Source organism: Solanum verrucosum, unplaced genomic scaffold, assembly GCF_900185275.1.
Source record: "Solanum verrucosum unplaced genomic scaffold, falcon-dt-bn FXZP01000093.1, whole genome shotgun sequence".
Lineage (NCBI taxonomy): Eukaryota > Viridiplantae > Streptophyta > Magnoliopsida > Solanales > Solanaceae > Solanum > Solanum verrucosum.
Window position 1 is genome coordinate 22,456 of NW_026020065.1, and position 27,307 is coordinate 49,762.

The following is a 27,307-nucleotide window of genomic DNA, read 5'->3' on the forward strand; positions in this document are numbered from 1 at the left end:
AGCATCTTAACTTTCTAATAATAAAAGAATTATTATTTCTAAAAATATTTTATTATTATACTATACAATTTAATCCCCTAAAAGAAAATACTCAATAAAATTTATTGATATTATAATAAAACATCACTCCATCATGAATAAAAATAAAGTTACTTTCAAATATAGCTAAATAATAAAATATGATAATTTTGATACATGACAAAAACATGAAGAGCAATGATAAGTGAAAGTAAAATTTCACTATTGTATTTTTAAAAGAAATGTTATGTAATATATAATCACTCTCAAAGTGTTTCGAAACACAACTTGTTATTTGAGTTACTCTCAATCTTCTTGTTTCTATAGATTAAAAAACTATTAAGTATCACTCATTTATTCAAGAATTATAAGACTCAACAATGTTAACTAAATGATTTAACACAATTTGTATAAGATCTGTTAGGCAAATCCCTAGCGTTGGGCTTGCTTATGACGTACAATCGGCACCTAGGGCGTAAGTCTTACGTAACTAAGCTCCAAACTTAAGTCTTGGGGCATTTTGCTATGGCCCCACTATAGATCGAGTCCTAACAGAGTCTTTTAAAACACTGATGCCTACTATTATGTTTGGAAACAATTTTTCTCTCTTTTCAAAGTCTCTTCATTTCTTTCAAATTTGATTTTTTAAAAATCTTTCTAAGAACATACATTAAAAATGCCCATCTAGAAGGAAAAGCTATAACTAGAAAGCTTCTCTTTTTGATAAAAGATATCCATATGTTGATTTATATAAGCTTTTCAGTTTTCAATAACTGAACAAAATTGCCAGCAAAATGTTTCATATTCCTAGGTTTTGTTACATGACCAATGAATAATACATTTTCTTCTCAAACAGCTAGAATAAACTTGTGTATTGTTCTTCTAGTGCTACAAAAATCACTGGGGATAAAAAAACAACTTGTTCAAAAACATGATGTTGATCTGCTTTGTTTGCTAAAGCTTTTGCCTAGTTCAACAGTTCTGCAATTCAGCTTTGCCTGAACATATCAGTAGTGCAATGACTCGACGTTTACCGCACAATAGTTCTGCTGTTTTTCTTTGTAAAAGATTCAAGAATCTTGTACATCCATCCATCTAGCATGCCTATTACACACAACAAATATCAACATGTCAGTATGTTCGACTACATATTGAAGATTTCTGACAGAGGCTGAATAACAGTTGGATTTCTTCTGCAAGAAACAATTTGCAAGGGAAATGCCAGCCAAGAAAAAGACTTGAAGACGATATAAGCCAAAAACATCAAGTGGTTTGTCAATTCATAACCAGAAAGACTTCTTAGTAAGTGGTAATAAAGAGAAACTATCCCAATCCAAATCAGCATAAAAAATGGCATTGTACTTTGATAACAGGAAATGATATCAAAACCTAGTCACTTCCAGATGCTCTGGTCTATAAAGTATAGGCAAATGGTCAGAACAAAAACAAAGTTTAAACAGAGATTCCTTGCATGAGATCGGGGAAATAGAGAATCAAACACTTGCTTGAGACTATTGGAGAAGGATTTCCCCGTAGGAATTATCATAGTTCTTTATTAATGGGTAATCAGGAATAATAAAGACAAGCCCAAGACTTAAATTTCTCACACCAGACATATCTCAACACTTTTCGTGCACCTGGGAAAATGATTTTTCACTTCTTCACGGATATTCAAGTCAAGAGCCTTCGGTTCAATTAAATGAGGAACATTTCGACTAGAAGTGTGAAACAAATTAGCAGGGACTTATGGCTTATAAGTGGTTTTCACCTTTATTAAATCATACAGCGAAGTATTAAAGGCAAACCTGTCAAGGCAAATGTACCACCCAACACTGCACAGAGCCGAGTGATGAAGTGCAGAAAACTGCGACGTTCTTCTCTGATGGTCACGGTAATTGGTGACAGATCATATAAGAAGTATACAGCTGCATAAAGCGGCAAAAGACACTCAGTGAAAAATGAAATACAGCAAGAGGAAAAGGGAGAAGAAGAGCAGAGACTCACCTGGCCATGTCCGTTCAAAATCATGGATGGGAGAAAAGTACTCCGTTACAGAAAATTGATTAGTTGGTAAAACTTCTTTTGATATGTATCTATACTCAGTTGGAACAACCTACGTGACAAAAACCAGAACGTAAAAATATGGAAGCACGAGAGCACATCCAAAAGAAAAATATCATTATGACTCAAGACTTGTCTTCACAAGGAAATCCAATTAAGCAAACCTTGATGCATGTTTCAACTAATGTTTCTTGCCAACAGTGTTAGATTGTGTGAACGTCTCATCTAGTCTAATCTTGTTATAAAGGAGACATACCTATTTCGACTCTACAACACACTTCCTCATGTCTTCATTTCTTACCTTTATCCGGACACATGGAATTAATTGTGTTGAGTGGCAGCAAGACTTGAACAAAGCCCTCTTAATTTTGTAAATTGTCCCATCTAGGAGTTCAAGTCGCTAGAGAGGAAACACTTTATTTGTTTATTATAGATTTGCCACCCTACATGGTTTAGAGCAGGTTGGCCTAGTGGAGAGGATCTTTAACCTCCAACCATGAGGTTACTGGTCCAAGGTCATCAAGGAATAAAAAAGTGGAAAAAGCCACTGCTGGCCCATGGGACAGGATTTCAAAAAGAAGAACAAATTTACTTCTTTTTTTTTCACACTGGTGGCCAACAATTGCAGATATTTAGCCTCGGTGAAGAACAAGATAATTAGGTCCCCACATTACAGGAAAAGAATATATCATACACCACAAAATAATCCAGACAAATTACAGAAGCATTCAGCCATAAATACAAGTTAGTTCTTTCTATCACTTAAAGAAAGTTGCTCAAGTTTGTTCATTCCACCACTTTAAGAAAGTTGGTCAAGGCTCCTTATGTTTAAAAGGAAAAATAAGAAAGAAAGAATGGTCCAAGGCTTTGTTGAAACACTCTATGCAATGTATTCAAAATAAAAACTAAATTAGATCTCCACAAACCTTAATGTAATATTTGAATGTGCCACTTGTTCCACGCAGAATTCGTGATGTTCCATCTAGCGGGTTGTGAATACCTGGATATTTGGGCCCAAATGATAACTCATGGATGATATGGCTTACATTGACATGAGTGGACTTTTCAAAAATCTGCATTTTCAAAGGATGCAAATAAGAGTGAGCAAATACTCTGGAAGAAGAGAAACAGTAATACTTAAAGGCTATTCTCTGAACGCTGCTGTAAAATGCAACCTTTGAGTAGAACTTCATGTACTTCAGAATATGGGTTAAAATAAAAATGAAATCAGCTTCTGCACTCGGACCAACTTCAGAAATATGGTATTGCTAATTTCTCTAAACTTGTTTCACAAAATATTTAGAAACTCACTGTACAACTTCCTTAATATGGTATTGCTAATTTCTCTATACTTTTTTCACAAACTATCATAGATCAAAAGACGAGCAAAATCAGAAAAGTAGCTTCAGCACAATCTTCCTTTTGTCATGCATAAGTTCAAAATAACTAGCAAGTTGGATTGAATCAGAGCTTTCACTTTACTTGAACCACCAATATATAACTTGATAGAACACCGGAAGCCGACGAAAAGAACTGTCTTAACTCTCCCACCTTTGGGAGGGTTATTGCCCTAGTTTCTTAGACGAACTCCTTTTATCATCTTCCAATTATACCGCCCTAATTTCAAGGATCACAACTGCTTACACAATTTGACCTCATAGATACCTTAGAATGGGACAAAGTTCAATGCAATAGTGCATACTTTCCAACAGTTATAGTGTATTCCCATCAAATCTATAAAAATTATAAAATATCAACAGAGCTGACCATTTGAGCAACAAAAATGTTCAACCCATGAACGGATAGATGGAAATTCCCAGCAACCCTCTGGACATCTAAAATGCCATACACCTGCACGCAACAATGTCAGCATCAGTTGGTGCAACACTGCTATCGCTTAGTTAGCCAAAGTGGCAGCATATTTTAGGCCCAAAGTGAAAAAGATAATGGGGGATGGGGGATGGGGGCAGGGGGAATGACAATACAAGAACAAGCATAATACAAAGCAACCAAAACATACCCTGCATCCTTCCCCATCAGCCAATGCTTGCTTAACCTTCTTGATCATATTTTGAGATTCTTCATCAATGCCCTGTAGATGGATCTTGTCTGAATCTTCATGATGTTCTTTGTGTGCATCTGGTAAAAATTGTTACTTAAAACCATGTTATCAATTTGTAGGAGATTAATACTCAGTTGTGTTATGCAAGCTAGATCACAAACTAATCAACTGATATATCCAAACAAATGGAATTTCTCAAGTTATTTGTGCTTTGTAAGTTGGATCCATTTATCCGATTCCAGAAAGAGAGAATTTGATAGAAGTCACTAAGGTGTAACCAAAGCTCTTTATATTTGTCAAGAAATTAACATTAACATGATCAACAGACAAGGCCATACTAAGCAGGTTCAAGGCAAAAGTATACCAGTGTACAACTTGGACTCGGATAAAGAGAAACAGAGAGTTAAGCTAATGCTACTACCCAAATGCAGAAGAACCAAATGCATTACCATGTTTATGAGCTTCATGTTCCTTCTCAACAAGGTCTGACAAATACTCAGTGCCAGTGATATGGCCATCACTGTTCAAGCGAAGCTGCAAAAACTCTCAAACTTAATTGCCAAAAAAGGCATGAAAAAAAAAAGGATACGCCTGGGCATGCATACACTATAGAGTATAGATTGATTCTGAAAACAAATGCCAATTTGTAGACAAAGAAAATTGTAAATACTATAAACATGAAATAGAAGACAAATAGCAAATATCTTCATAATTTGCTTCAATGTTACAAAGCTTGCAAGGATAAGTTGTAAATACTATAAACATGAAATAGAAGACAAATAGCAAATATCTTCATAATTTGCTTCAATGTTACAAAGCTTGCAAGGATAAGTTCGCTTGACTAACAGAATGAAACTGGGAAGGTGTGGATGCCGAGGTACACCTATTCAGATTTGTAAGATTTAAGACTTCCAGAAGTTCTAGCCTGCTAATACCAAGTTAAGAATAGAAATGTTGGGTGAATTACACTGACATTCCTAATTGCCAGGTTACAACAAGAGACCAGGTAGGGAACTATAATAAGCGTCCTACATATTGTGAGGCATTACATTTTTTCTTGGGAAAACTACAGCAGAGTTGTAATTTACTAGTACAAGGCCTCTACCGCCTCTCTCATTTTCATAACTACACTACATCTCTTAAGCTTATAAGTTATTGGTATTTCGGAAAAACCATCCACACAAAATGTTTCCTGCTTAGTACTGCTAAAAGATCCTTAACACTTTTACGAACAATCCAGCTTACGAAGCTACTGACATAATATAAAGTTATAAGCCAATATGAACTGTTAATGGGAAATACAAGAAAAGTAAAAAGGTCAATTGTGATAAGTAATTTTGAAATTGTAGAGGAGGATAAGTAATTGTGACAAACTAGAATTGGCATCAAAGTATCTTACCCACAATCGAAACATGCATAAGCAATGCTGCAAGTCATAAACATCAAAACTGAAGACATTGTATATTTGTTAAATTTTTTAGATGCCACTGTATAGTACCGATGACAAGATTGCAAGTTTTGGATACAATAAAGTCAAACCTCCCCCCCTCCCCCCCACACACACAAAAAAAAGAAAAGAGAACCAGTGACTAGATAACCAGTAAATTTAGAAATATTTCTTAGAAGAAAACAAACAAAAACTAAAGTGAAATCCAAAAATATAGTAAAAACAGAACAATCCTTTTCTTCTTCCATTTCCCTGACACGCTAAAAAAAGGTAGAAAAAGAATCGATATATGACAAACTAGAAATAAAACTTATGTTTACAATACTTTTGACTGGGAAGGCACCAGAATAATTGTGTTGACTATTGTAGGTCTGATAACATTATAACAAATTGATTCATCCCATAAAACTTAGTCTATCTAAGGCATAAAAGTTTCTTTAACTAGAATCCAACAACATTAACATTATGATCCCAGCCTCTTTTTCTTTTGAAACAGTAAGAAACACAATTTACTAAAACACGCAACAATCTAACCATGTTATGCATTACCCTGTGCCTGTAGTACAAAACATTCTCGTTTAGTTTTCAGTTCGATGAGCAGCGAAATTTGTTCATTAGTCACAATAGACCAATTACCTTCCATATGTTTGTATCAAGATCTACTTCATGCTTCCCCGACATATCAATAGCATCCACACTAAGAACTACCAAAAAGAATAAATTGATCAACCGCTGAAACATTACGAAAAAAATATTAACAAAGAAAAGGCAAACTCAAATTAAAATAAATAAACAAATACGGACAGCAAGTAGAGAATATTGACTACCATCACAAGGTAGAGAGGGAAATGTCATATTTATGTGAATGGGAAGATTTTCTCCACGTCTCGAGTCTACAGACATCTGCACAGATGAAATTCACAGCACAAACTTCAAATGAGATAGACTAAGCTAAACCTGAAGAAGATTTCATCAAATAGATGTAAACTACCTGATGAACAGTATATATATTAAGATAGTAACTCAGTTCATGCAAGAACAATGTTACCATAATTAGCAGCCCCACAATGGAAACTGGTAATTAAAAAGAAGAAAGAGTAAAGTTAGTAAAGGAATGAAACTCAAGTAAAATACAGACACAAAATAAGCGAGAAATCTTCTACATGTTCATCCAAAAGTAATGCTAAATCGGTGAAAATGTTAGAGAGAATTGCCTATGATATGTCACAGTAACGCTCGGGTAAAGGTAACACAGATAACACACAAATATGTAGCGTTTAGCACCAATCAAGTAAAGATCAACTTCACTTTTCATCCACATAAATAGTAGGGCATTCACCATCAATAGGTTGCATCCTCGTAAACTGTTACTTGCAAAGTAGCTATCTTTTTCTATTATTAACATTCCAATCATCATGAAAATATGAGAAAAACAATTGGGGAGGGTGGCAGATAAGGAGTGGAAGTTCTGCTACTCAACAATAATCAAGTGTCATGGTCATCTAGTGACTAAGAAAAGCCAGTAATTCAAATATCTAATACTCTCATCTGTAGAACATGAAAAGTTACATATCAAACGAGTTCCAATAGCTGATGAATAAATCTACCTAAAATCAGCTAAAGCATCTCCAATATCTAACTGATTTTCTCATTCTTTTGGGATTAGCTTCCTCAATTGATGTTCCAAGGATTGCGTACTGGAATCAAGCCAATAACTCAGAAGCAAGTGGTTCCATACGCCATATCCATCGAATAATCCTTTGGCAAGGAATCTGTGGAGGAAAATCGACGGTAGACCAAGAACAAGGCCAAGTGCTTGTGGGACAAGGCCATATGGTTTCTACTTTCTAGTAGGAGGAATGAGTTTGAGAAATTAGAAAGTAAAGTGCCTGAATTTCAAGGCAATACTCTAGATAATAGAGAGAACAATTGATGAACACATCATTCGCCTATTCTCCACAACTATCAGGCATGCACCTCTTCAAACCAATATCAACCAAAACTCCATATATTTGATGAAGCTGGAAAGTGTAATTAAGAATTAAACCCATCCTCTAACAATGAGCCAAGAGTGTACTAAATAATTGTTGGATTAAAGTTTTAATGTTTTGCTATGAGAATATTTTGTAGAATAAGAGTAGTCACAAATCATGTCATCTGAATTATATTATCAAAAACTAAAGAACCAAAGAGAAAGAAATCAAAGATGGCCAAAGCATAAAGGTGAAACTGTAACTAACACTCACAAGGATAAATAGAACTTTTCAAGACATTTCGTTTCTGAACAGCAATCATACAAAGAAAAAGGTTACTACTTTATTCGAAGGCTTAAAATGTTCTCTTATAATCATTTCCTAAGTTTGATGATCACATAGAAACTAGCTCGTGATCATCCAAATAAATACAAAACAATTCCTAGGTTCCCACATAAAGTGAATAGAAGAGTAAGACTGAATACATGGAATTGATCACTTATGAGTTATGCCTCTATATGAATTCTAGAACAAGCCCATTACAGTAAAAGCAGTTAAGAATGCAGAGAATCAATCAACTATGCCTCATTCTCACATTAGTTAAGGTTGAATATAAGATTCCTCTCTATTCATTCCACTCACAAAGGTAAATGAAACCTTTCAAGACTTTTCGTTTTTGATCAATTATGCCTCAATCGCAAATTGGTTGGATCAGCTGTATTAAGTCGTGGAACCAACCACTAATATTGTCTACATCACATCCCTTGGGATGCGACCCTTACCCGAACACTGTTAACGCGGGATGCATTGTACACCAGTCTGTCCTTTTTAGCAATATGAATTCTAGATGCAAGCCTATCTCATTAAAAACAATTACGAATGGATAGTGAGAACCAATAAACTATTCCTCATTCTCAAATTAGTCAAGGTTGGCTATAGCAATCATCTCTATTCATTCCACTTAATGCAGGTCCATTTCGTAAACCAAAAAAAAATCACAAAAATAAAAAGGACTAAGATCAAATACCGAAGGCGCTAAACTTGGTTTTCTGCAACAAATGTTCTTCAGCTCGCGGAAATGCATCAATAGCTCTTAATGCTTGCTTCACACCCATTTTTTTTCTCCTTTATTTCCAAGATTTGATAATGCTGTTCCAAATGTATCAAATTTAAAACATCTTAAAGTTGAAAAACACAAGAAATTCATAGGCTTTCATATTTTATTTTTAAAAAAATGGGGGTTGGAATGGGAAATCAGGAGGGGAATCAAACATTCACCAACGAGGTGAAAACTAACGTAGTCAATCAACTGAGCTACTAAGATTTCCCCGAGCTTTCATTTTTATCCATCAATCAACCAATCAATTTAACAAATGAAACATCCATTAATTTATTTTTTTTGCTCTAATCAACCCCAATTCATTCAAAATCCCAACTTTACTTGTAATTAACTAGTCATTTTGCTCAAATTAAACCCAATTTAGGAAACAAAGCTAAAATTCATCATTTATAAGAAATCGAAACGAATTACACATAATCCAAAAAATGAATTAGCTTTACCCAATGCCCTGCTACATTTTAGAGAGAGAAAGTACCTATAATGTAGAGAGAGAATGTACCCGGAAAACGAGATTCCGATCTCCGGCGCTTCTCATAAGAGGAAACAATAGAAGTCCGACAGAAAATAAGAAATTACGATAAAGCCAGATTAAAAAGGTAAAATAATTTTGTTGACTACTTTCTAGCTGCTATTTAATACTCGGCGTTCACTTTTAAGTTCTTTTGGTACGAGAGTAATTAATTTATACTTAATTGAATTAAAATCACGAATAATTTATCTTGAATTAGTTATTTCATATTACTCCCTCCGTCTCATTTTATATGTCATCTCTTTCTATAAATAGTTGATCTATAATACTTGTCATTTCATAAAATCAATGCATAAATTACCATATTGTTCCTTTTTTACCCTGGTGAGTTATTAGCCTTGAAAAAAGATAAATTAGATCAACTTAGAAAAACTAAGTAAATGACTCATGTTCCTTGGTTAAATTAATTAATCAAAATAAATTAATTCATATTTATTGATTGAAACTTCGAGTTCCAAAAAAATTAAATAAGAGTAGAAGGGTAAAGTTACATCATTTCTTCACGCAAGTGCAAAGTAAAAAAGTGACGTATAAAATGGGACGGAGGGAGTATATCGATCACACACTCAAAATAAAATAACTCATATCGAAATAACTTGTTTCCACTTTTCTAACCAAACGACAAGATGAATTAACAATCTTGAAAATAACTCATTTCGAAATAATTTATTTTCTAAGCAAATAAATAAATTTAATTTTTTATCTTGCTTTTACTTTAGTTTTTTATATTCGGTTCAATTTTTTTTTAGTTAAGATTTTGATATAAGTTCTTTTAAATATATTTTTATTTTAATAATATATAATAAGTATTTAATATTTCTCTCTATAAAATATAAAAAGAATCATTACATTATATTAAAATATACTCCTAACATTAATAAAAATAAAAGTTATGAAATGCATAAATCAAACCAGAAATAATGAAAATAAACATAATTTAAATTAATTCATATTATTTAAAAGGGAAAATGGTCTGAAAAATACTTCAACTTTAGCCGAAATTGTTGTTACGATATCAAATTTTATGAAGGACCTTTTACCCTTGCACTATTTAATAGTCTATTTTAAATGTATATTTGTGCTCACGTGGATACATTATTATTTATAATGATGCAATATTTATGATGTCCACGTGGGCATATATATACCTTTAAAATATACTATTAAATAGTGCAGAGGGGTAAAAGGTCATTTTCAAAGTTCGATATCGTAACAATAATTTCGGTCAAAATTTAAATATATTTCAGACTTTTTTCCCTATTTAAAATCGAGAAAAAAGATCTCCACGTATATTATTGATTTTGTTTTATTTTAATTTGACTTCTTAATTAATATCAAATTAAACAAATTATAACTTCTTTTTTTAAATATCAAACTAAATTACTAATCTCTTTATTCCAATTTAATTTTTTGATTTTCTTCGAACATTTCTATCAAAATTTTATTTATTTTAATATTCATAAGTTATCGTGATTATATATCTAATGAAATTTCATACGTAAAGTTTGAGAAGATAAAGTATTTTACACATTTTATCGTTATTTTATAAAGATAGAGAGTTTGTTTTCCAGTAAAATAAGAAAACATAGCAAAAATATATATACTAAAAATAAAATAAGTCACCTTCTCCACCATTTTTCTTCACAACAATATGCCCTTCAACTGAAACCGCCATTAACAAAAGCTTCGAATAGTCAGTCATATTTCTCTTTTATTTTTTTAAATCTTTTTTGTATTACCTCTTTAAATCCATATTTTGGTTACTCATCTAAATACCGAGAAATAAGAGGGAAAAGTACAATTTTTTATAATTATTTTTTGGTTTTGGGTAATATCCATTACAAATTCAGTTTTTTTTTTTCTCTTTTTGTATACCCATTTTGATCTGAAGCGTTAATTAATTTCTGGGTGTTGAAGATTTCAAGCGAATCTATTGTGGTAATATTTTTTTTTTGATATTTATTTGTGTTTTGTTTGATTCTTGATTTATTGATATTGGGAGTTTGGTGTAACTGTAAGTATTTAGTATATGTTTGAATTTATTCATTGGAAGTTAATGATTATTTGTCATTTGGCTTTTTATTTATTTTTCTAGTTGATTGATGTAATCTGCTTATCAATTAAAATGATTATACTTTTGAAGAACTTAAATACTGCTTTTTATGCTAATTTCGAAGTTTATGAGTTTGTATATAGTAAAATGTGTTTCTGTATTAGCTTGGGGACAAAAAGTTTACTCATTGTCATAGATATGGGATTGAAGGGCGCGAAATGGATAGAGACGATTCATAGAGCCGATCCTTTTTAGTTCAGGATTGACGTGCAATAGTCAATTAAAGTCTTTTCCTAGCAGCTGATTATAGGTTCACGTGAACCAGTAGCTTTTGCTAAGATGACAACAACAACATACTCAGTATAAATCCCATAAAGTGGAGTCTGGGGGAGGGTAGAGTGTACGCAGACCTTACCTCTACCTTAGAGGTAGAGAGGTTGTCTCCGATAGACCCTTGGCTTAAGGGATAGCTTCTGCTAAGACTTTATATAAATATTAAAATCTACTAAAATATTTTGAGTGATTGCTTAAGGTCGTTATAGTAACCATAAATTTCAAATCTTGGTTCCGTCTCTGGTAGTTGATTTACCTTAATGAACTAGAAACTACAATGTGTTGGCCTTTTCTGACCACAGATTGCATTAATTTTAATGAAGTGAACACTTAGTTCCAGATTGAGGCATAATAGTTAATTAAAGTCTTTTCCTAGCAGCTGACAAGAGTGGATTTAGAGGCTAATCTTGGTTCCACCTCTAGCAGCTGATTTACCTTAATGAACTAGACATTACAATGTGAGGGCCTTTTCTGACCATAGATTGCACTAAGTTTGATGAAGTGAACACTTAAATCTGTTGTTGGATTGTTTGGTTAGTTACTTATCAAATTTCTATAGTTGGATCACTAGCCGTAGTAGTTGCTGGTGTGGATTATGTTTATGACTTTCAAGTGGAGTGGAAGTTAAGTTATTTAGCATGCGATACTAGATGCAACTGGAAATTAGAGGAGCATAACTATTGAAAATTAGTCATTGTTGATCATTGTTGCAAACATAAATTGACACATACAACAGCCTAGTCTAGATGATCTTATATTTTTAATAAAGAGGTGGCACACACACTTCAACTTGGTATCAGAGGAAGCAGAGGTCATGAATTCAAGTATGTCTGGCACTTGTAAATAAAACATGTTTTTACCTACTTGGCCTAAGAAAAAAAATCATGTCTACCCATGATTGACCGTGTCGCAGGCCTTATTGAAGAAAAAAAAGGAAAATGTCCTCTCTCTAATAGGTTAAGCTTCTAGATGACATTCAACCATTTCTAGAAAACATTTAACCTTTTCTGCTCAAAACTATTCAACAGAATTTTGTGCATGATGTAGGGTATGGATGGGGAAGTGAAACTTGACACACAGATCATTCCTAAGAAAGAAAGTTTTAAGTATCTTGGGGCTATAATCCAAGGAAGCGGTGACATTGACGATGATGTCACACATCGCATAGGGGCTGCTTGGATGAAATGGAGGCTTGCTTCTGGAGTCTTGTGTGATAAGAAAGTTCCACCTAAACTTAAAGGTAAGTTCTACAGAGTGGTAGTTAGACCGGCCTTGTTGTATGGAGCGGAGTGTTGGCCAGTCAAGAACTCACATGTTCAAAAATTGCATGTTGCGGAGATGAGGATGTTGAGATGGATGTGTGGGCACACTAGGAGCGATAAGATTAGGAATGAGGTTATCCGGGAGAAGGTGGGAGTGGCTCCTGTGGTGGACAAGCTGAGGGAAGCGAGACTGAGATGGTTTGGGCATGTGAAGAGGCGGAGCGCAGACGCTCCAGTGAGGAGGTGCGAGGGGCTGGTGGTAGAGGGTACGCGGAGGGGTAGAGGTAGGCCTAGGAAGTATTGGGGAGAGGTGATTAGACAGGACTTGGCTCAGCTTCACATCACCGAGGACATGACTCTAGATAGGAAGGAGTGGAGGTCGCGTATTAAGGTTGAAGGTTAGTAGGGTTAGCAGGTTGTCTTTCCTTGTGAGGGTATGGTTTGGTAGGGTTTGTAGTAGTCCTAGCCTGACACTTGTAGTTCTTGTCTGTGATCCTATAGTCATTTGTTGTTTACTGCGCTTCGCCTCTCACAGCACTTGCTTGATGTTATTGTCTCCGTTGTTGATTATGCACCTTTTTCTCTTATTGGATGTTATGTTATATATAATGTTTCCTCTCCTCTTGCTTGGTTTGGATGTACTTGAGCCGAGGGTCCACCGGAAACAGCCTCTCTACCTCCACGAGGACCGAGGTAGTGATAAGGTCTGCGTACACTCTACCCTCCCCAGACCCCACTTTGTGGGATTTCACTGGGTATGTTGTTGTTGTTGTTGTTGTCAACTCGTGTACAGTTCTGCATTTCAAATGAGAGAGATATTGTTATTTACTCCAGCTCATTGTGGGTGTATTTTGTGTCCTCAAGTCATTCTTTGCATGGGCGGGCTAGACTCTTGTCAGTCGCTGTGCAATGACCTAACAAGTTGACAGTGGCTAATGAACTTCGGATGTTTACTTTAACTATACTTTTAAGATAGATAGTTCAACATCTTGGATGGTGTAACTTAAGCATCAATTAGCCCTACTGAGAGGATATGAAGTGAGGAAGAGACACTGATGACAAAGTTTGATGAAAGTATAACTTGTGTGTTTGTGTGTGTGCAGACACGCACTCAAACACATGCCTTAGTTTTGTATTCCCTTGTAGGGTCAGGGATTGAAGTTTGTTTATTTGTTGCTAGTTTCTTATTCTGGCTTGGTAGGCAGCAATAACTGGGAATGCTACCTGTTTGGGGCTGATAACCAAAGGCTGATTGTGTATACAAAAAAGAGTGAAGGATTATGTATGAGAACTTATTCAAAATGGAAGAAAAGAAAAAGTAATAAAAGAATCTATGTATTGAACTTTATCCCAAAAAGGAAAAAATAATCTATGTTGGCGAACTAAATTAGAAAAAAGAAGAAGAGTGATATTAGAAGTGGGCTTTTCATTTTACATGGATTTGTGGAAGGAAGGAAATATGTAAGTTGTTCAACAGTTTGATATTTATATTTGGATAATTTTTTTAAAATTATGAAATCTGATAAAAAAGGAAACTTAAACATCCAATTTACGCTAGTTCTTGACTAAGCATTTAATTCAGTCTCTTCCCACCCTCTTTTTTTTCTCCCGTTTTGCCTTCATTGGTGTTTGAATACAATATTGTAACCTTGTTTATGGATATTTTTCTCTTGTTATTGCTTTGTACATAGGTCTCACGCTCTTGACATTCAATTTGGGCTTAAGCAAGAAGAACAAATTTGTATTAGAAACAATTTCTGGTATGTCACACGGTCAAGAAAAGTTGTTTGATCTTTTAACGGCATTTTACTTAGTGAATGTCCTTAATTGCAAACTTCTGTGGGGTTAGGCGATGGTGGGGAGCTCTTTGCCAATTGTAACTGGCAGCATTGGATTGTTTTGAGCTATGTTACTCAGACTCTTCAAAATCCTTGCCGCACCCGTGTTGGCATGACATGGGTGTGGGATCCACACTTGATTTGCTTAACTTACCTTGGGTGCTTTGACTACATCTATGACCGAGAAGTATAGATTGATTAGGTATTTGGCTCGATTTTTGGGTTTATAGCATATATACGTAGTTACATAAAGCATGAGAATGCTTTGCTATTACACGAGATATTTTACAAATAAAAACTATTAGGTGTTTATAAAGAATTAAATTGTATTAGTTTCAGTGTCATAGCTTTAATTAATCGAGATGTATACTTTGTATGTCAAAGTATACATTTATTGTCCATACTCCAACACCCATATTCACATTCAAATTAGTGACCCCGAATCTCAAAACTTATGTGATGAAGAATCTGACCTTTAGATTCACACCCGTATTGGATATCCACACCCAAGTCCGAGCAATTTAAGTTTTGAGAGTGCATTCAACAAAAATGTTTAGTATAAAATAGATTGAAGATGATGTGAATGTGAGATGACTTTTAACCTATACTCTTGTTAAATCAGTTTGTGTCTTTCACCTCTCCCTCTCCGTCCCTGTCTCCCTCTTCCTCTACCTCTACCTCTACCTCTCCGCACCGATCTCCCTCTTCCTCTACCTCTCCGCCTCCGTCTTCCTCTCAATTTCATTTTTCATATCTTCGATTCATTAAAGCAAGTAATCCTCTACTTAAATTTTTTCTTGTTATGCTCTTTACAACTTTATTGATTGTATGTTCTTTCCTTTCCTGGTGTTATGCAGGTAGTCGTGTTTTTTCCTTTGAAGGATTGAGATCGTGATCTCAACTCTCAGATCTGTTTATGCATCTGCTGTTACATATGGGCTGAGATATATATTTCATGGGAGGTGCAGAGGATGATGAACCACTCTCAAAACGTGTGAAAGTATCATTTGGAGAATCAGCTGATCGTTCGAACGGGACATTTCTTAGGGATCCTGCAAGCTTCCCATTGAGTGACTTGATGGTTCGTCCTCTGGAATTTCAAGGGGACGATGAGATTGTTGGTAGAAAAGGAATAGTCAAGAAAGTTGAATTAGTTCAGATCATAGCCGAGGCGTTATATTCTCTTGGCTATAAGAAGGCGGGGGCGCAGCTAGAGGAAGAGTCAGGGATACCTTTGCACCCCTCTTTAGTAAATTTATTTATGCAGCAAATCCTTGATGGGAGATGGGATGAAAGTATAGCCACGTTGCATAAAATTGGTCTTGTGGATGAAAAAATTGTGAAGTTGGCATCTTTTATGATACTGGAGCAGAAGTTCTTTGAACTGTTAGACAGAGAAAAAGTCATGGATGCTTTGAAGACATTGAGGACTGAAATTGCACCTCTTTGCATAAATAGCGATAGAGTCCGCAATCTTTCGTTGTGCATTCTATCACCTTCACAACAGGTTGTCTCTGGGGAGTCAGGTCCAGAAATAATGAAAATAAAATTAAGGACAAAACTACTAGAAGAACTGCAAGGACTGTTTCCCACAACAGTCATGCCTCCCGAAAAAAGATTGATCCATCTGGTTGAACAGGGGCTTGAATTTCAACTGGGGTCTTGTTCTCTTCACAACTCATTAATCAATGACATGTCGTTGCTCACTGATCACCATTGCGGAATAGATCAGATTCCATCTCAGACTTTGCAGGTTAGATCACATTTGAGTCTTGATACTTGTTTAACCTGCAAGCATTATCATTCCAGGATTGGTTGTCAGTTAATTGCATTATTAATCACCTAATAACTTATTCCATCTGTGTTTAAGTTTATATATCAGAGATAGGTCTGAGGTGATGTGTTGTTGATGAAGTTTTGAGTTTGTGCTTTCTATTGTGTAAACTTTTGGTTATTCCATAATTAATTGTGCTATCATTGTGTCATTTGTGTTTTTCCTATATTTTATTCAGCAAAAGTACAAGTATGTGTATAAGGGTATCACTGTGGTGCCTCAATTCAAGCTTGTATTGTAAAATTATACTATAATCAGGAATAAGTAGAATTTATCCAGTTTCATCTACTCTAGACCTCTTTTGTGTCTGTGATAGAAGTCTAGGCATATTGCTGTCTTCCCAACGATAATCCTTCTACAATACTGTAATATCCCTTCCTTGCCTTTGCTGGAATGGAGGGAAAATGTGAAGTCTAAGATTCATATAGTAAACAACATGTACAGTGTCAATAGATAAGAACTACACAGTTATTCCACTATAGTGTTCTTCTCCTTCATTCTGTCATTTTGGATTCATCTTTTAGACGTTCTAAATTTGAATGAGACCTGTGGAAGTGGGTTATTGATTATCTTCCGTAGATATCAAAAAGAAAGTATGCCCATGTATTTCCCCGTCCTTGAGAATGATGCAGAAAAGTTTGATATGTGACGACTTGGTTTGAGTTTTTCTTGTAGTGTCCTTGTATAGAGCTTGATTGCATATATTCCTCATACACAGGTTTTTTTTTCCTTCTTTTAACAATGATATCATTGACTTGACTATGATTGGTAGAAGGGCTTAGATCATTTTTTTGGTTGTTGAGAATGAAGGGGTTTAGATCAATTATTAAAAGCTGAAAGTAAAAGAAATAACAGAAGGGTTTGTTGATCACGTTGAGCTCTAATCCTTTCTTCATTGTTTGTCGTGCACCAGATTTTAGAAGGACACAAAGATGAAGTCTGGTTTTTGGAGTTCTCTCATAACGGGAAATACCTAGCCTCGTCATCTGCGGATTGTTCAGTAATTATATGGGAGGTAAGTTTAAGTGCTCTTAAATATTGCTCAATAGATTTTTGCTTTATCAAAAGTCCTCTTGACTATTGCTTGTCATATCCTCTATTAATATTTTTAATTGAACTTTTCTCCATTGTATTTCTTCTCTCTTTGCACCCGATGCCATAATTTTCTTGCATGACCTTTATCTTTTTGCTTTAACTAATAATTTCAGAAAAAAGTAGCACTGTTTTTGCTTCACTTTTCCATGCAGTGCCACAAATGGAATGTTTCTTTTTTGTAGATTCCACTGATGTATCTTTAGTATGACAGTAGAAAGTCCTTCGTCCATTTCCATAACTGATAAACCTTTAGAGAGAGTAGCTCCTCTTCCTCTCCAGAACTCTAACAATACCAACTTCTTTCTTTTTCATCATCACACTAGCTATCTTTCCTAATTCCTTTCTGAGTGTCTTCTTTCCCATGTTAGTCTTAACGAGATAACCATATCCTCAGCTATTTTTACCAATACATCTTTATGATTAAGTCTTGCTTCCCAAATGATTCTCAGTTCATTCATATTTTATCTATCCCACAATACCATTTAAACATTGTGTAACATTCATTCTCTGACCTAAAGAATCCTATTATAGGTATATATGATTTTACAGTTCAGAGAACAAGGGAAAAGTGAGCTATAATTGCTGAAAATATGAATTTTAATGGTAGATTTGACTGACGATTTAAGTTCACCTCTCAATTATTTGCCCTTTTGCAGGTGAAGTTGGATGGAAGGTTATGCTTGAAGCACAAAGTTCTTGGTCATGAGGAACCTGTGTGCTTTATATCATGGAGCCCTGATGACAGTAAGCTTCTCACCTGTGGAGTGGAAGAGGTCGTTAGACTGTGGGATGTAGACTCCGGTGAGTGTAGACATCTTTATGAGAAAAATGGTCTTGGTTTGATTTCGTGTGGATGGGCTCCCGATGGGGAAAGGATATTTTGCGCTGTTACTGACAAAAGCATTAGCATGTGGGATCTTGAAGGGAAAGAGCTGCAGTGTTGGAAAGGCCATCGGGTTACTAAAATAGCTGATTTGGGGATAACAAGTGATGGGAAACACATGGTCTCTGTTTGTAAAGATAATGTGATACTGTTAGTTGGATTGGAATCAAAAACAGAGCAAATAATTCTAGAGGATGAAGTAATAACTTCATTTGTATTGTCCGCAGACGGTAGATACATATTGATAAGTCTGTTGAATCAAGAAATCCATCTTTGGAGTATAGATGGGATTATAAAACTCTTACACATCTATAAAGGCCATAAGCAAAAACGCTTCATCGTAAGGCCTTGCTTTGGTGGACTTCGTCAAGCTTTCATCGCCAGTGGAAGTGAGGATTCACAGGTACTTCTTTCGTTGATTGAGAAGCCAAATCTTTTTGTTATTATGATTTGTATGCTTAGTTGAACATTCAAGCAATTTGACAATCTACTGTCATCAAATTAGACAGGCATCTTTTAAGATGGTTTTTGACCGCAAATGCATCTTTTTCATGACCAGAATAGAAACTTCCTTTTTCTACATCAGGAATACGGTAGTTGTGTTTTTGACCCTTCGCTCTTTTTTATTAACAATCAAAATTTAAGGTTCAAGATCAGCCCGTGACAACGTCCTGCTTTTTTTTTCTTTGTTTATGCTTTGACGTCTTTATTGTCCTGGAAAGAATACTTTCTTAATGATATATCCGGGGGAGAGAAATTGATCTTGACCTAATACCATATTTCAGGTATATATATGGCACAGATGCTCACAACAACTCCTCGGGAAGTTAGCTGGACATGCTGGGACTGTCAACTGTGTTAGTTGGAACCCAGCAAATCCTCATATGCTGGCATCAGGAGGTGATGATCGGACCATTCGCATATGGGGCTTGAATCCTGCAAACGTGATGAAGCACAATGACGAGGGAGCTGTAAGTAATGGTGTGAACGACTGCAATTGCAGAACGTGAAGTCTTGGAGGTGAATGAGCGAGTGAGTCGTTACAAGATTTCTCTCCATAACCAGTTGCTTTCGATGTATAATCTCTTGCATCATTAAGCTAAACATTTGAGACAAACAAGAATGTACAATTTGCATTCAGTCCAGAAATAAATGTTGAACTTCTCCATCTCTCTCTCTCTCTCTTTTTGGTTGATTTCCTGTGGGTTCCTGTTGTTGTTACTGCTTATGTCTTCAGAAATGTTGTGTTTTTGCTTTTCATGAGCCAAGGGTCTATCATAAACAACCTCTCTACTTGTCAAGGTAGGGGTAAGGTCTACGTACATTCTACCCTCCCAAGGTTTGCGTATATATGTATTAATTATTTGCTTGGGCTGCTATTGACTTGGGTTTTAACCTAATTCAAGTCGAAGAAACTTATTCCAGTGTTCATCTACTTTCAATTTCCTCAACTTCGCCAGAGCCATCTGGTATGGAGGGATAGAAATATGATTTTTTTTGGTATATACTCGCAGTTTAAAATTTTATCAGTCAATTTCAGATGGGGGTGTCCAATCAGAAACATTTTCAACGTGTGTTGTTCTAATTGAACGTCGTCCAATGGAAATTGACTGATTTCTAGTAGTATACGTTAGACACAATGTCTATATTTGGTTTACCATCACATGAGAACATCATGATTAGTATCGAAACAAGAATTTCCATTTAAACCTTGAGATTTAGAATAGGCAGAATGGTCTGGTGGACCCTTGTACTTGTATCTGTTTGTATTGCGAACCCTTATACTTACCCTTTTGTCATCTGGACCCCTGAACCCATCCAAACCCAACATTTTAAACACTTTTTTTGATGTGGCATCCTATGTGGAAAGACTCCACATGGAGCGTGTAATACACACAAGGTAAGAGCGTGAGAAGCCTTAAAAAGGCACTACCGGTCAGATTTTGACCTTTAAAAGCCATCTTTCTTCTTTATTTTCACTCAAACACCATTGTTGGACAAATTCTCCTCTTTTTTCTCGATTTTGTCTCTTCAAATTTTTTTCTCTTTTATTTTTGGTGCCTTTATTTTTTCCTTCAATCTACTCATCTTTTTTTTGTGTGTGATTCTATTGTATTTTTGTTTCATCTTTTTTTTGTGTGTGGTTCTATTGTATCTTTGTTGGTTTGATTTTGTTGGTCTTTACAATGACGGCTCGATGTTGCTACTGTGGAATATATGCTGAACTAAAGACATCAAGAACACCAACTAATCCTAGAAGAATGTTTTGGGGTTGCCAAAAATATTCATCCGGTAATGGGTGTGGATTTTTCCGATAGGATGATGCAAATGATTCAACATGCCAAGAACAATACAACATTAAGAATCCATCAACGAGTTCAGGGCAAGGAAGACATAGATGACAAGGAAGGCAAGGAAGACAAGGATCAAACACTAGTATTGATATCACTGTTATTGTGATTGTTGTTATTTGGTTTGTAGCCGTTATTTTTAAGATATATTAATTTGTACTAGGTGTTATTTGATAATGAAATGGACTGCATTTGCTTCAGAAATCTAAATAGCAACTTCATTCAAGCACAAATTCATACAGAAAAACAAAGTCTTCCTAATAGCAACATAACACAAATTCATGTAGGCGCCATTCATATACAAAAACAAAGTCTTCCTAATAGCATAACCAAAACAACTGGGATCAAGTCATTAATCAAAATAAAGTTAGTTGGGATCAAGTCATTAAGCTAAACCAAGTGAAATCTAATGTGTGCCTTGAGTGCTTGGTGTGCCTTGAGTGCTTCTGTAACTCTCCTCCTGTAGCTGCCTTTGAGTAATTGCAGCTCTTCCCTTCTACCTTAGTCCATTGGGTTTGTAATACCATATCAGTAGAGAACAACAAAAATCTTAACCTAAAGATGAACTAATATCAATTAAAGCAATTTAATGTGTTTAAATGATAAAATACATACCCTCGCAGTTACACTGCCACCTGATCCAAATAAGAGACCATAACCAGCTGTCTTTGCTTTTTTTGGTCTTGGTTTCTTATATGCAAGAGTTGCACCACCTCTCAAAGCTGTGCTAGTCTTTCTTTTTTGGCCACCTGCACTAGAAGTTGATTGTTGAGCACTAATTAGACCTGCACTTGGAGTGCAACCTACACTTGGACCTGCACTTGGAGTGCAACCTGCACTTGGAGTGCAACTTGGACCTGCACTTGGACATGCACTTGAACCTGCACTTGGAGTGCAACCTGCACTTGGACCTACACTTGAACCTGCACTTAGAGTGCAATCTGCACTTGGACCTGCATTTACACTTGACTGGCTTCCAGCAGTTGCAGCACTTGCAACACTTGTTCCAGCAACAACATTTGAAGTTGCAGCACTTGTTCCAGCAGTAGCATTTTTCTACAAACATATTTTAAAGTCAAAAGTATAACAAGAGTAAAATTATGTAACAAAGAGACATCAAAGCACAACTTATCAGAGTTGGACATCCTTTCTTGTTATGTCCAAAAGTTTTACACACAGAACATTTCATTTTTCTTCCCTTCCTTGTAACCTTTCCAAACTTCTTCTTAAGTGGCTCATCACTATCTTTTCTCCTATTTTTTCCTGGTCTTCCTGGCATAGCTGTAATTTCAGGTGGTTCAATGACTGGTCTATCACTTTTTGGCCACATCTTCATGTTTGTCATAGGTTGAATAAACCTATTATATGCTTTCAGGTATGTTTCCTTCTTATACCAGTGATCAACAAATGTATCAACAATCTAATCCTTATAATGAATTGCTGTAAGTGCATGGCCACAAGGAATTCCCTTTAATTGCCATGACCTACAACTACACACCTTCTTTCTTAGGTCAACAACATGTTTATATGGTGGATCATGAATCTCAAAGCCAAGATCACCATTAAACTTTACCTCACAATTATCTACAATTTCAGCATTTTTTCTAAGAATATTCATAGCCATTGGTGCTACATCAGTAATCCATTTTTCTGAAAATTCTCTCATGTGATTCATTATTTCCATAACTTTGACTCTTATTTCCTCTAGCATAGTGATTATTGATTTGAACCTAGCACCTAAAATCCAACTGTTGAAAGTCTCACACATGTTGTTCTCAACCACATCACACTTGCTATGTTCTTTAAAATATGCCCTACACTATGCTTCTTTGTTATACTTTAACAAAGCTTCTACAATGCCTACTCCTAACTCACTCAAGTCATCAAGTTTGGACTGTAAAAGTACCTCAAATGATGCCCTGGCAACCTGCCAAAATTTTCTTCTCCTTTCTTCACCCCTCCAGTCTTTCTTCCAGTTTGCCCATATATGCCTAGCACACCATCTAATTTCAGCATTTGGCAATACATCAATAAGTGCAAGATGAAGACCCTGTCAAACAAAGAACATTTGACATACAACAATGTTAAATATTAATTACTCCAAAAATGAAGAAATAAATTTAACAAATAATATAGTAATACCTTTTGCATATCAGACATCATTGTTAGTCCTTCACCTTCTGTAAGCTCTAAATCATGTTTGATGCACTTGAGAAACCAAGACTATGTGTCTTTGGTTTCTTTATCAACTACTGCTTATGCTATAGGGTACATCTGATTATTTCCATCTTTGGAAATGCAAGATAACAATTCACCTTTACATACACTTTTAAGAAATGCACCATCTAAACCAATAATCCTTCTACACCCTTCTTTCCATCCAATTTTTAAGGAACCAAGACAAATATAGATGCTCATAAACACCTTTTTTCCTGAAATTGTGTTCTTGGATGTCCTAATAGATACAGTAGTTCCAGGATTTGTGGTTTTTAATTGCTCAGCATAATCATACAACCTAGCAAACTCCTCTCTGAAATCTCCTATATGTTCATTCATAACTCTCAGTTTTGCCTTTCTACAACTTGTCTTACTAACATACAAACCATATTGCTTTTGTATCAAAGACTGAATCTGATGTAGTTTGATGGTAGGCTCACTCATAATCCTCTCCTTGTAATGTTTACTAATCCAAATGGGGGTACACAGTTTGTTTCTTGTTCTTTTAAAACACTTATGGACAGGAAAATATGTTTTAACACTGAAATTTCTAGTGTTACCATCAATACTTCCAAGAATATGCCAAGGACAACCTTTTTTATTACACTTTGCCTTTATCTTTTCCTTCTCATTAGGTTTCAACTTAATATTAACACCCTTCTGAATAGAGTAAGTTTGCAGTGCCTCCCTGAACTCTATGTGATTCAAAAATACCATATACAATTGAAATAAAACCTTTTTAGCAGTTGGATCAAAGTAGATCTTTGTACTTTCCTTCCTAGGTGCTGGATCTACCACTTCATCATTCTCAACAGGATCCCCTTCATCTTCACTAATGTCACTACCAGGATCTGAGCTATCAAAATAAGGGTCATCACCACCCAAATTGCCTCCAAATCTCCCCCTCTTCTCCTTATAAATGTCTTCAAAACCAGCATCTATACCTATAGGACCAGATGGTATCTCATCTAGATTTACTCTAGCAGTCTTTTCTTTAACTTGTTCTTGAATATTAGACTGCCTAGCTTGAAGCAACTCCTCATCCAAATCACTCAAATCATCACTATTTTCATCAGTATCATAGAGTGAATCAGAATCAGAATGTTCTTCAACTCTAAGGGCAGGGGCTTGTTCTTCAACTAAAGGGGACTGCTCTTCAACTAAAGAGGGTTGATTTTGGTTTAAATCCCTATTTTCATTTTCATCAAATGGTTGAGATGAAGACATATCAGCCCTATCTATTTGTGGGGAGGAGGACACATCAGCATTATCTTGTTGTGGAGATGAGGACATATCAGCATTAGTGCAGGCAATACAAGTATCTCCTCTACAACTAAAAGTATACTAATGGGATGTACAACATATACATCAACAAAATCAACACCATTCAAACCATTCAGAAAATTTAAAACATCAGAATCAGTATTTAACATGTAAAAAGTACCCTTCTTGTTGACTCTACATCCAAATGTCTCAACATTTTCAACACCCAATTCCATTGCTATTTTATGAAACAACATAATATGCAACTCATCTACATCTATATTAATCTTTTCAACACTACTGATTCTATTGACATACCTTAAAGTAGGATTAGATACAAAACAACCCCCATAGTGAAATTGAAGTGTCACTATAGTTAAAGCCATTACCTTACGATGCCTGTAAAGTAAAAAAAAAATAACTACAGTTAAACCATAAACTTACCATGACTGTAACACAAAAATCCCTAATTTTTTTAAGGAAATAATGAATTGTTGTAACAGTTAAAGCCATTAACTTACCATGACTGTAATTGTTGTAATAATGCTCCATTAACACTATCAATACCCAAGACAATTGACCAGAAATAAAATATTAATTTTAGTCGAAATTTGAGATTTTACGAATAAACCCTAGAATCTACTCGAATTCACGAAATATGCCATTGAAGTCACTCAAAGTCATACATCAACTAAGAAAACATATTACAATAATATTACATCCAAACCAAACTAAAATCCCCAAAAAATTTCAGAAAATCGAATGACAATCGACCCTAAAATCAAACAGATACGCACGAGGAAATGAAAAAGATCAGAACTAACGCAAAAGGCAAGAACTTACAACGAAAATTAGAGTGGAACTGATCTTCAACTGAGCGAAGGTTTGGAAAATCACAGATGAACGTCGCGGAGAGGAAAAGAGAAGAGGAGAAGAGTAAAAGTCGTGAAGGTTTGAAAAATTTCGCCGGAGTTAGGACTATTCTTAGTTTAAGGTGAGTCATTTGCCACATGGAATATAATATCATACGTGGATTACTTTTTTTTTCTTTTTGGCCAACGTGTACGTGTTTGTGCAACACGCTCCATACCACATCAAAAAAAGTGTTTAAAATGTTGGGGTTTGGATGGGTTCAGGGGTCCAGATGACAAAAGGGTAAGTATAAGGGTTCACAATACAAACAGATACAAGTACAAGGGTCCACCAGACCCTTCTGCCTTTAGAATATAAAGAAGTAAAGATGCAAAAAAGGCTAAGGTGAATATTTCAAGGATTAATTACCTAACAACATATCCTTTTCTACCATATTTTCTATTATTCCCTACCATTTCCAAAAATTAGAAAAATCATTTTTTCCCCATAATTTCTCTCACTTTTTCGGATACATCACCTCAAGTTTTTTTTCCCTTTATTCACGCCTAAAATCACATATCATCAATTATCTCCATCACTATATTTTTGAATTTCAATTTTTTTCTCTTTCTGATTTATCAATTGCAAGTTATTGAAGAGATAGTTATTCTTCATCTTCTTCTTTATCTGTTTTTTTCTTTCTACTTCATCAGGTAGTCGACTTTTTTTTTTTAGCTTTTTCATCTACTAATTTAATCGAATGATGCATCTTCAACTTCAAAATCGATTGTGAAAAAAATGCCCAAAAAAAGGAGGAAAAGGTTGAGTTTTTGGTGGCTCCAATAAGGGCTTTGGGTCTAGATCCATGGGTGATGCTATTGTTGAAAGTGAAATAAAAAGTTGCGGGAGTTGATGTAGAGAAAAAGAGAAAGTGTAGAAGGATTTCTTCATCATTGTTTTTTTGCTTTCAGCAAATCAGATTGTTGACTTTTTTTCCGATTTTTTGTTCATTTTTTCTGATACATATGGGTTCAGATCTTTTAATTTTCTAGTTGCTTTTGATTCTTAAATTAATGTATAATTTGTTTGTTTCACCTTTATGATACTTTACAATTTTATCATGTACAATATATCCTTTTCACATATTAGTACATAACCCAATTTATTGAAACACAAATTAGTATGTATCATGTTCATAGTTATGTATTGGATACACAAATATTACAAATTTCATTATCTTTTACTACCGACACATACACCAGTCTTATTCAACTAGTAGAAGGCTATGTATCGGTAGACACTATCAAATATTACTGTTGATACATAAACACTAATATTTTATAACAAAATCAGTTTGTATCATATTCATAGTAATGTATCAGATGTTGTGATGTATAGCATGTTGTTAAGTATCTGCAACATTGTTTTATAAATAAACCAGTTTTATCATATTCATAGTTTTGTTTGTATATGGTTCATAACTATATAAAATTATTGACTTTTTTTAATCTGTTTCAATTTGGGATAGAATTTGAGAGAAGAAAATTTGAAATTTGAATTGTTTGGAGCTGTTATTTGGGAGAGATTGACATCAATTTGATTTGCATGATTTGGAAAACTGTTTTAATTTTATATTTAATTTCATTTTTAATATCAACAAATTGATTGTATAATGTATCCGGATAAAATTTATGTATCTGGATAACTGATATTTGAAGAATTTTTTGTAAAATAGAAAAAAGTAGAAATAAAATGTAATTTATGTGTTGTGGGATTTATTAAGTTATACATATTTCAAAAGTGCGTAAACATACGAAATTTACCATTTCAATTCAGCTAATCCAACAATTGTTTGGATAATTTTGATTTGGGCCGACTAACAATACATCTCTCAACAATAAACAAAAACAAACAAACATTTTATCTATAAAAAAAATCGATGATCATACATGAAATTAATCAATCAAACTTACGATAAAATCTCAAACATCGAGATTTTTCTTTATTCAAAATCGTAATTTTATTTTTTATTTTTTATTTTTTATTTTTCTCAAACATCGAGATTTTTCTTTATTCAAAATCGTAATTTTATTTTTTATTTTTTACAATTATTAAT

At 34.7% G+C, this 27,307-nt stretch overlaps 2 protein-coding genes across 2 annotated transcripts; one reads left to right on the forward strand and one right to left on the reverse strand.

The window, feature by feature from the left end:
• Window positions 1-771: 771 nt before the first annotated feature.
• Window positions 772-9,263, reverse strand: LOC125823700 (uncharacterized). The gene is made up of 12 exons (XM_049503068.1): window positions 9,157-9,263; window positions 8,589-8,710; window positions 6,580-6,662; window positions 6,416-6,491; window positions 6,225-6,292; window positions 4,591-4,675; window positions 4,100-4,218; window positions 3,847-3,930; window positions 3,006-3,152; window positions 2,023-2,131; window positions 1,824-1,943; window positions 772-1,122 (listed from the first exon to the last, which is right to left on the reverse strand). Exons 2-12 carry the CDS (start codon window positions 8,674-8,676, stop codon window positions 1,049-1,051), a joined length of 1,053 nt encoding a protein of 350 aa, XP_049359025.1. The 5' UTR covers window positions 8,677-8,710; window positions 9,157-9,263; the 3' UTR covers window positions 772-1,048.
• Window positions 9,264-14,534: 5,271 nt separating this feature from the next.
• On the forward strand, window positions 14,535-19,671 carry LOC125823703 (WD repeat-containing protein 26 homolog). Its single transcript, XM_049503070.1, has 5 exons — window positions 14,535-14,618; window positions 15,554-16,449; window positions 17,444-17,545; window positions 18,282-18,911; window positions 19,294-19,671. The coding sequence occupies exons 2-5, from the start codon at window positions 15,652-15,654 to the stop codon at window positions 19,516-19,518; spliced, it is 1,755 nt and encodes a 584-aa protein (XP_049359027.1). The 5' UTR covers window positions 14,535-14,618; window positions 15,554-15,651; the 3' UTR covers window positions 19,519-19,671.
• The last annotated feature ends 7,636 nt before the right edge of the window (window positions 19,672-27,307 follow it).

What these genes read in the sequence shown, in the direction of transcription:
- LOC125823703 (XM_049503070.1), top strand. Translation starts at nt 15,652, where the DNA reads ATGGGAGGTGCAGAGGATGATGAACCACTCTCAAAACGTGTGAAAGTA. An exon ending in TTCCATCTCAGACTTTGCAG is followed by an intron (nt 16,450 to 17,443) that starts GTTAGATCACAT and finishes GTCGTGCACCAG; the next exon opens with ATTTTAGAAGGACACAAAGA. An exon ending in GTGGAAGTGAGGATTCACAG is followed by an intron (nt 18,912 to 19,293) that starts GTACTTCTTTCG and finishes ACCATATTTCAG; the next exon opens with GTATATATATGGCACAGATG.
- LOC125823700 (XM_049503068.1), bottom strand. Translation starts at nt 8,676, where the DNA reads ATGGGTGTGAAGCAAGCATTAAGAGCTATTGATGCATTTCCGCGAGCT. An exon ending in ATATATATACTGTTCATCAG is followed by an intron (nt 6,492 to 6,579) that starts GTAGTTTACATC and finishes TCATCTGTGCAG; the next exon opens with ATGTCTGTAGACTCGAGACG. An exon ending in TTGATACAAACATATGGAAG is followed by an intron (nt 4,676 to 6,224) that starts GTAATTGGTCTA and finishes GAGTTTTTGCAG; the next exon opens with CTTCGCTTGAACAGTGATGG.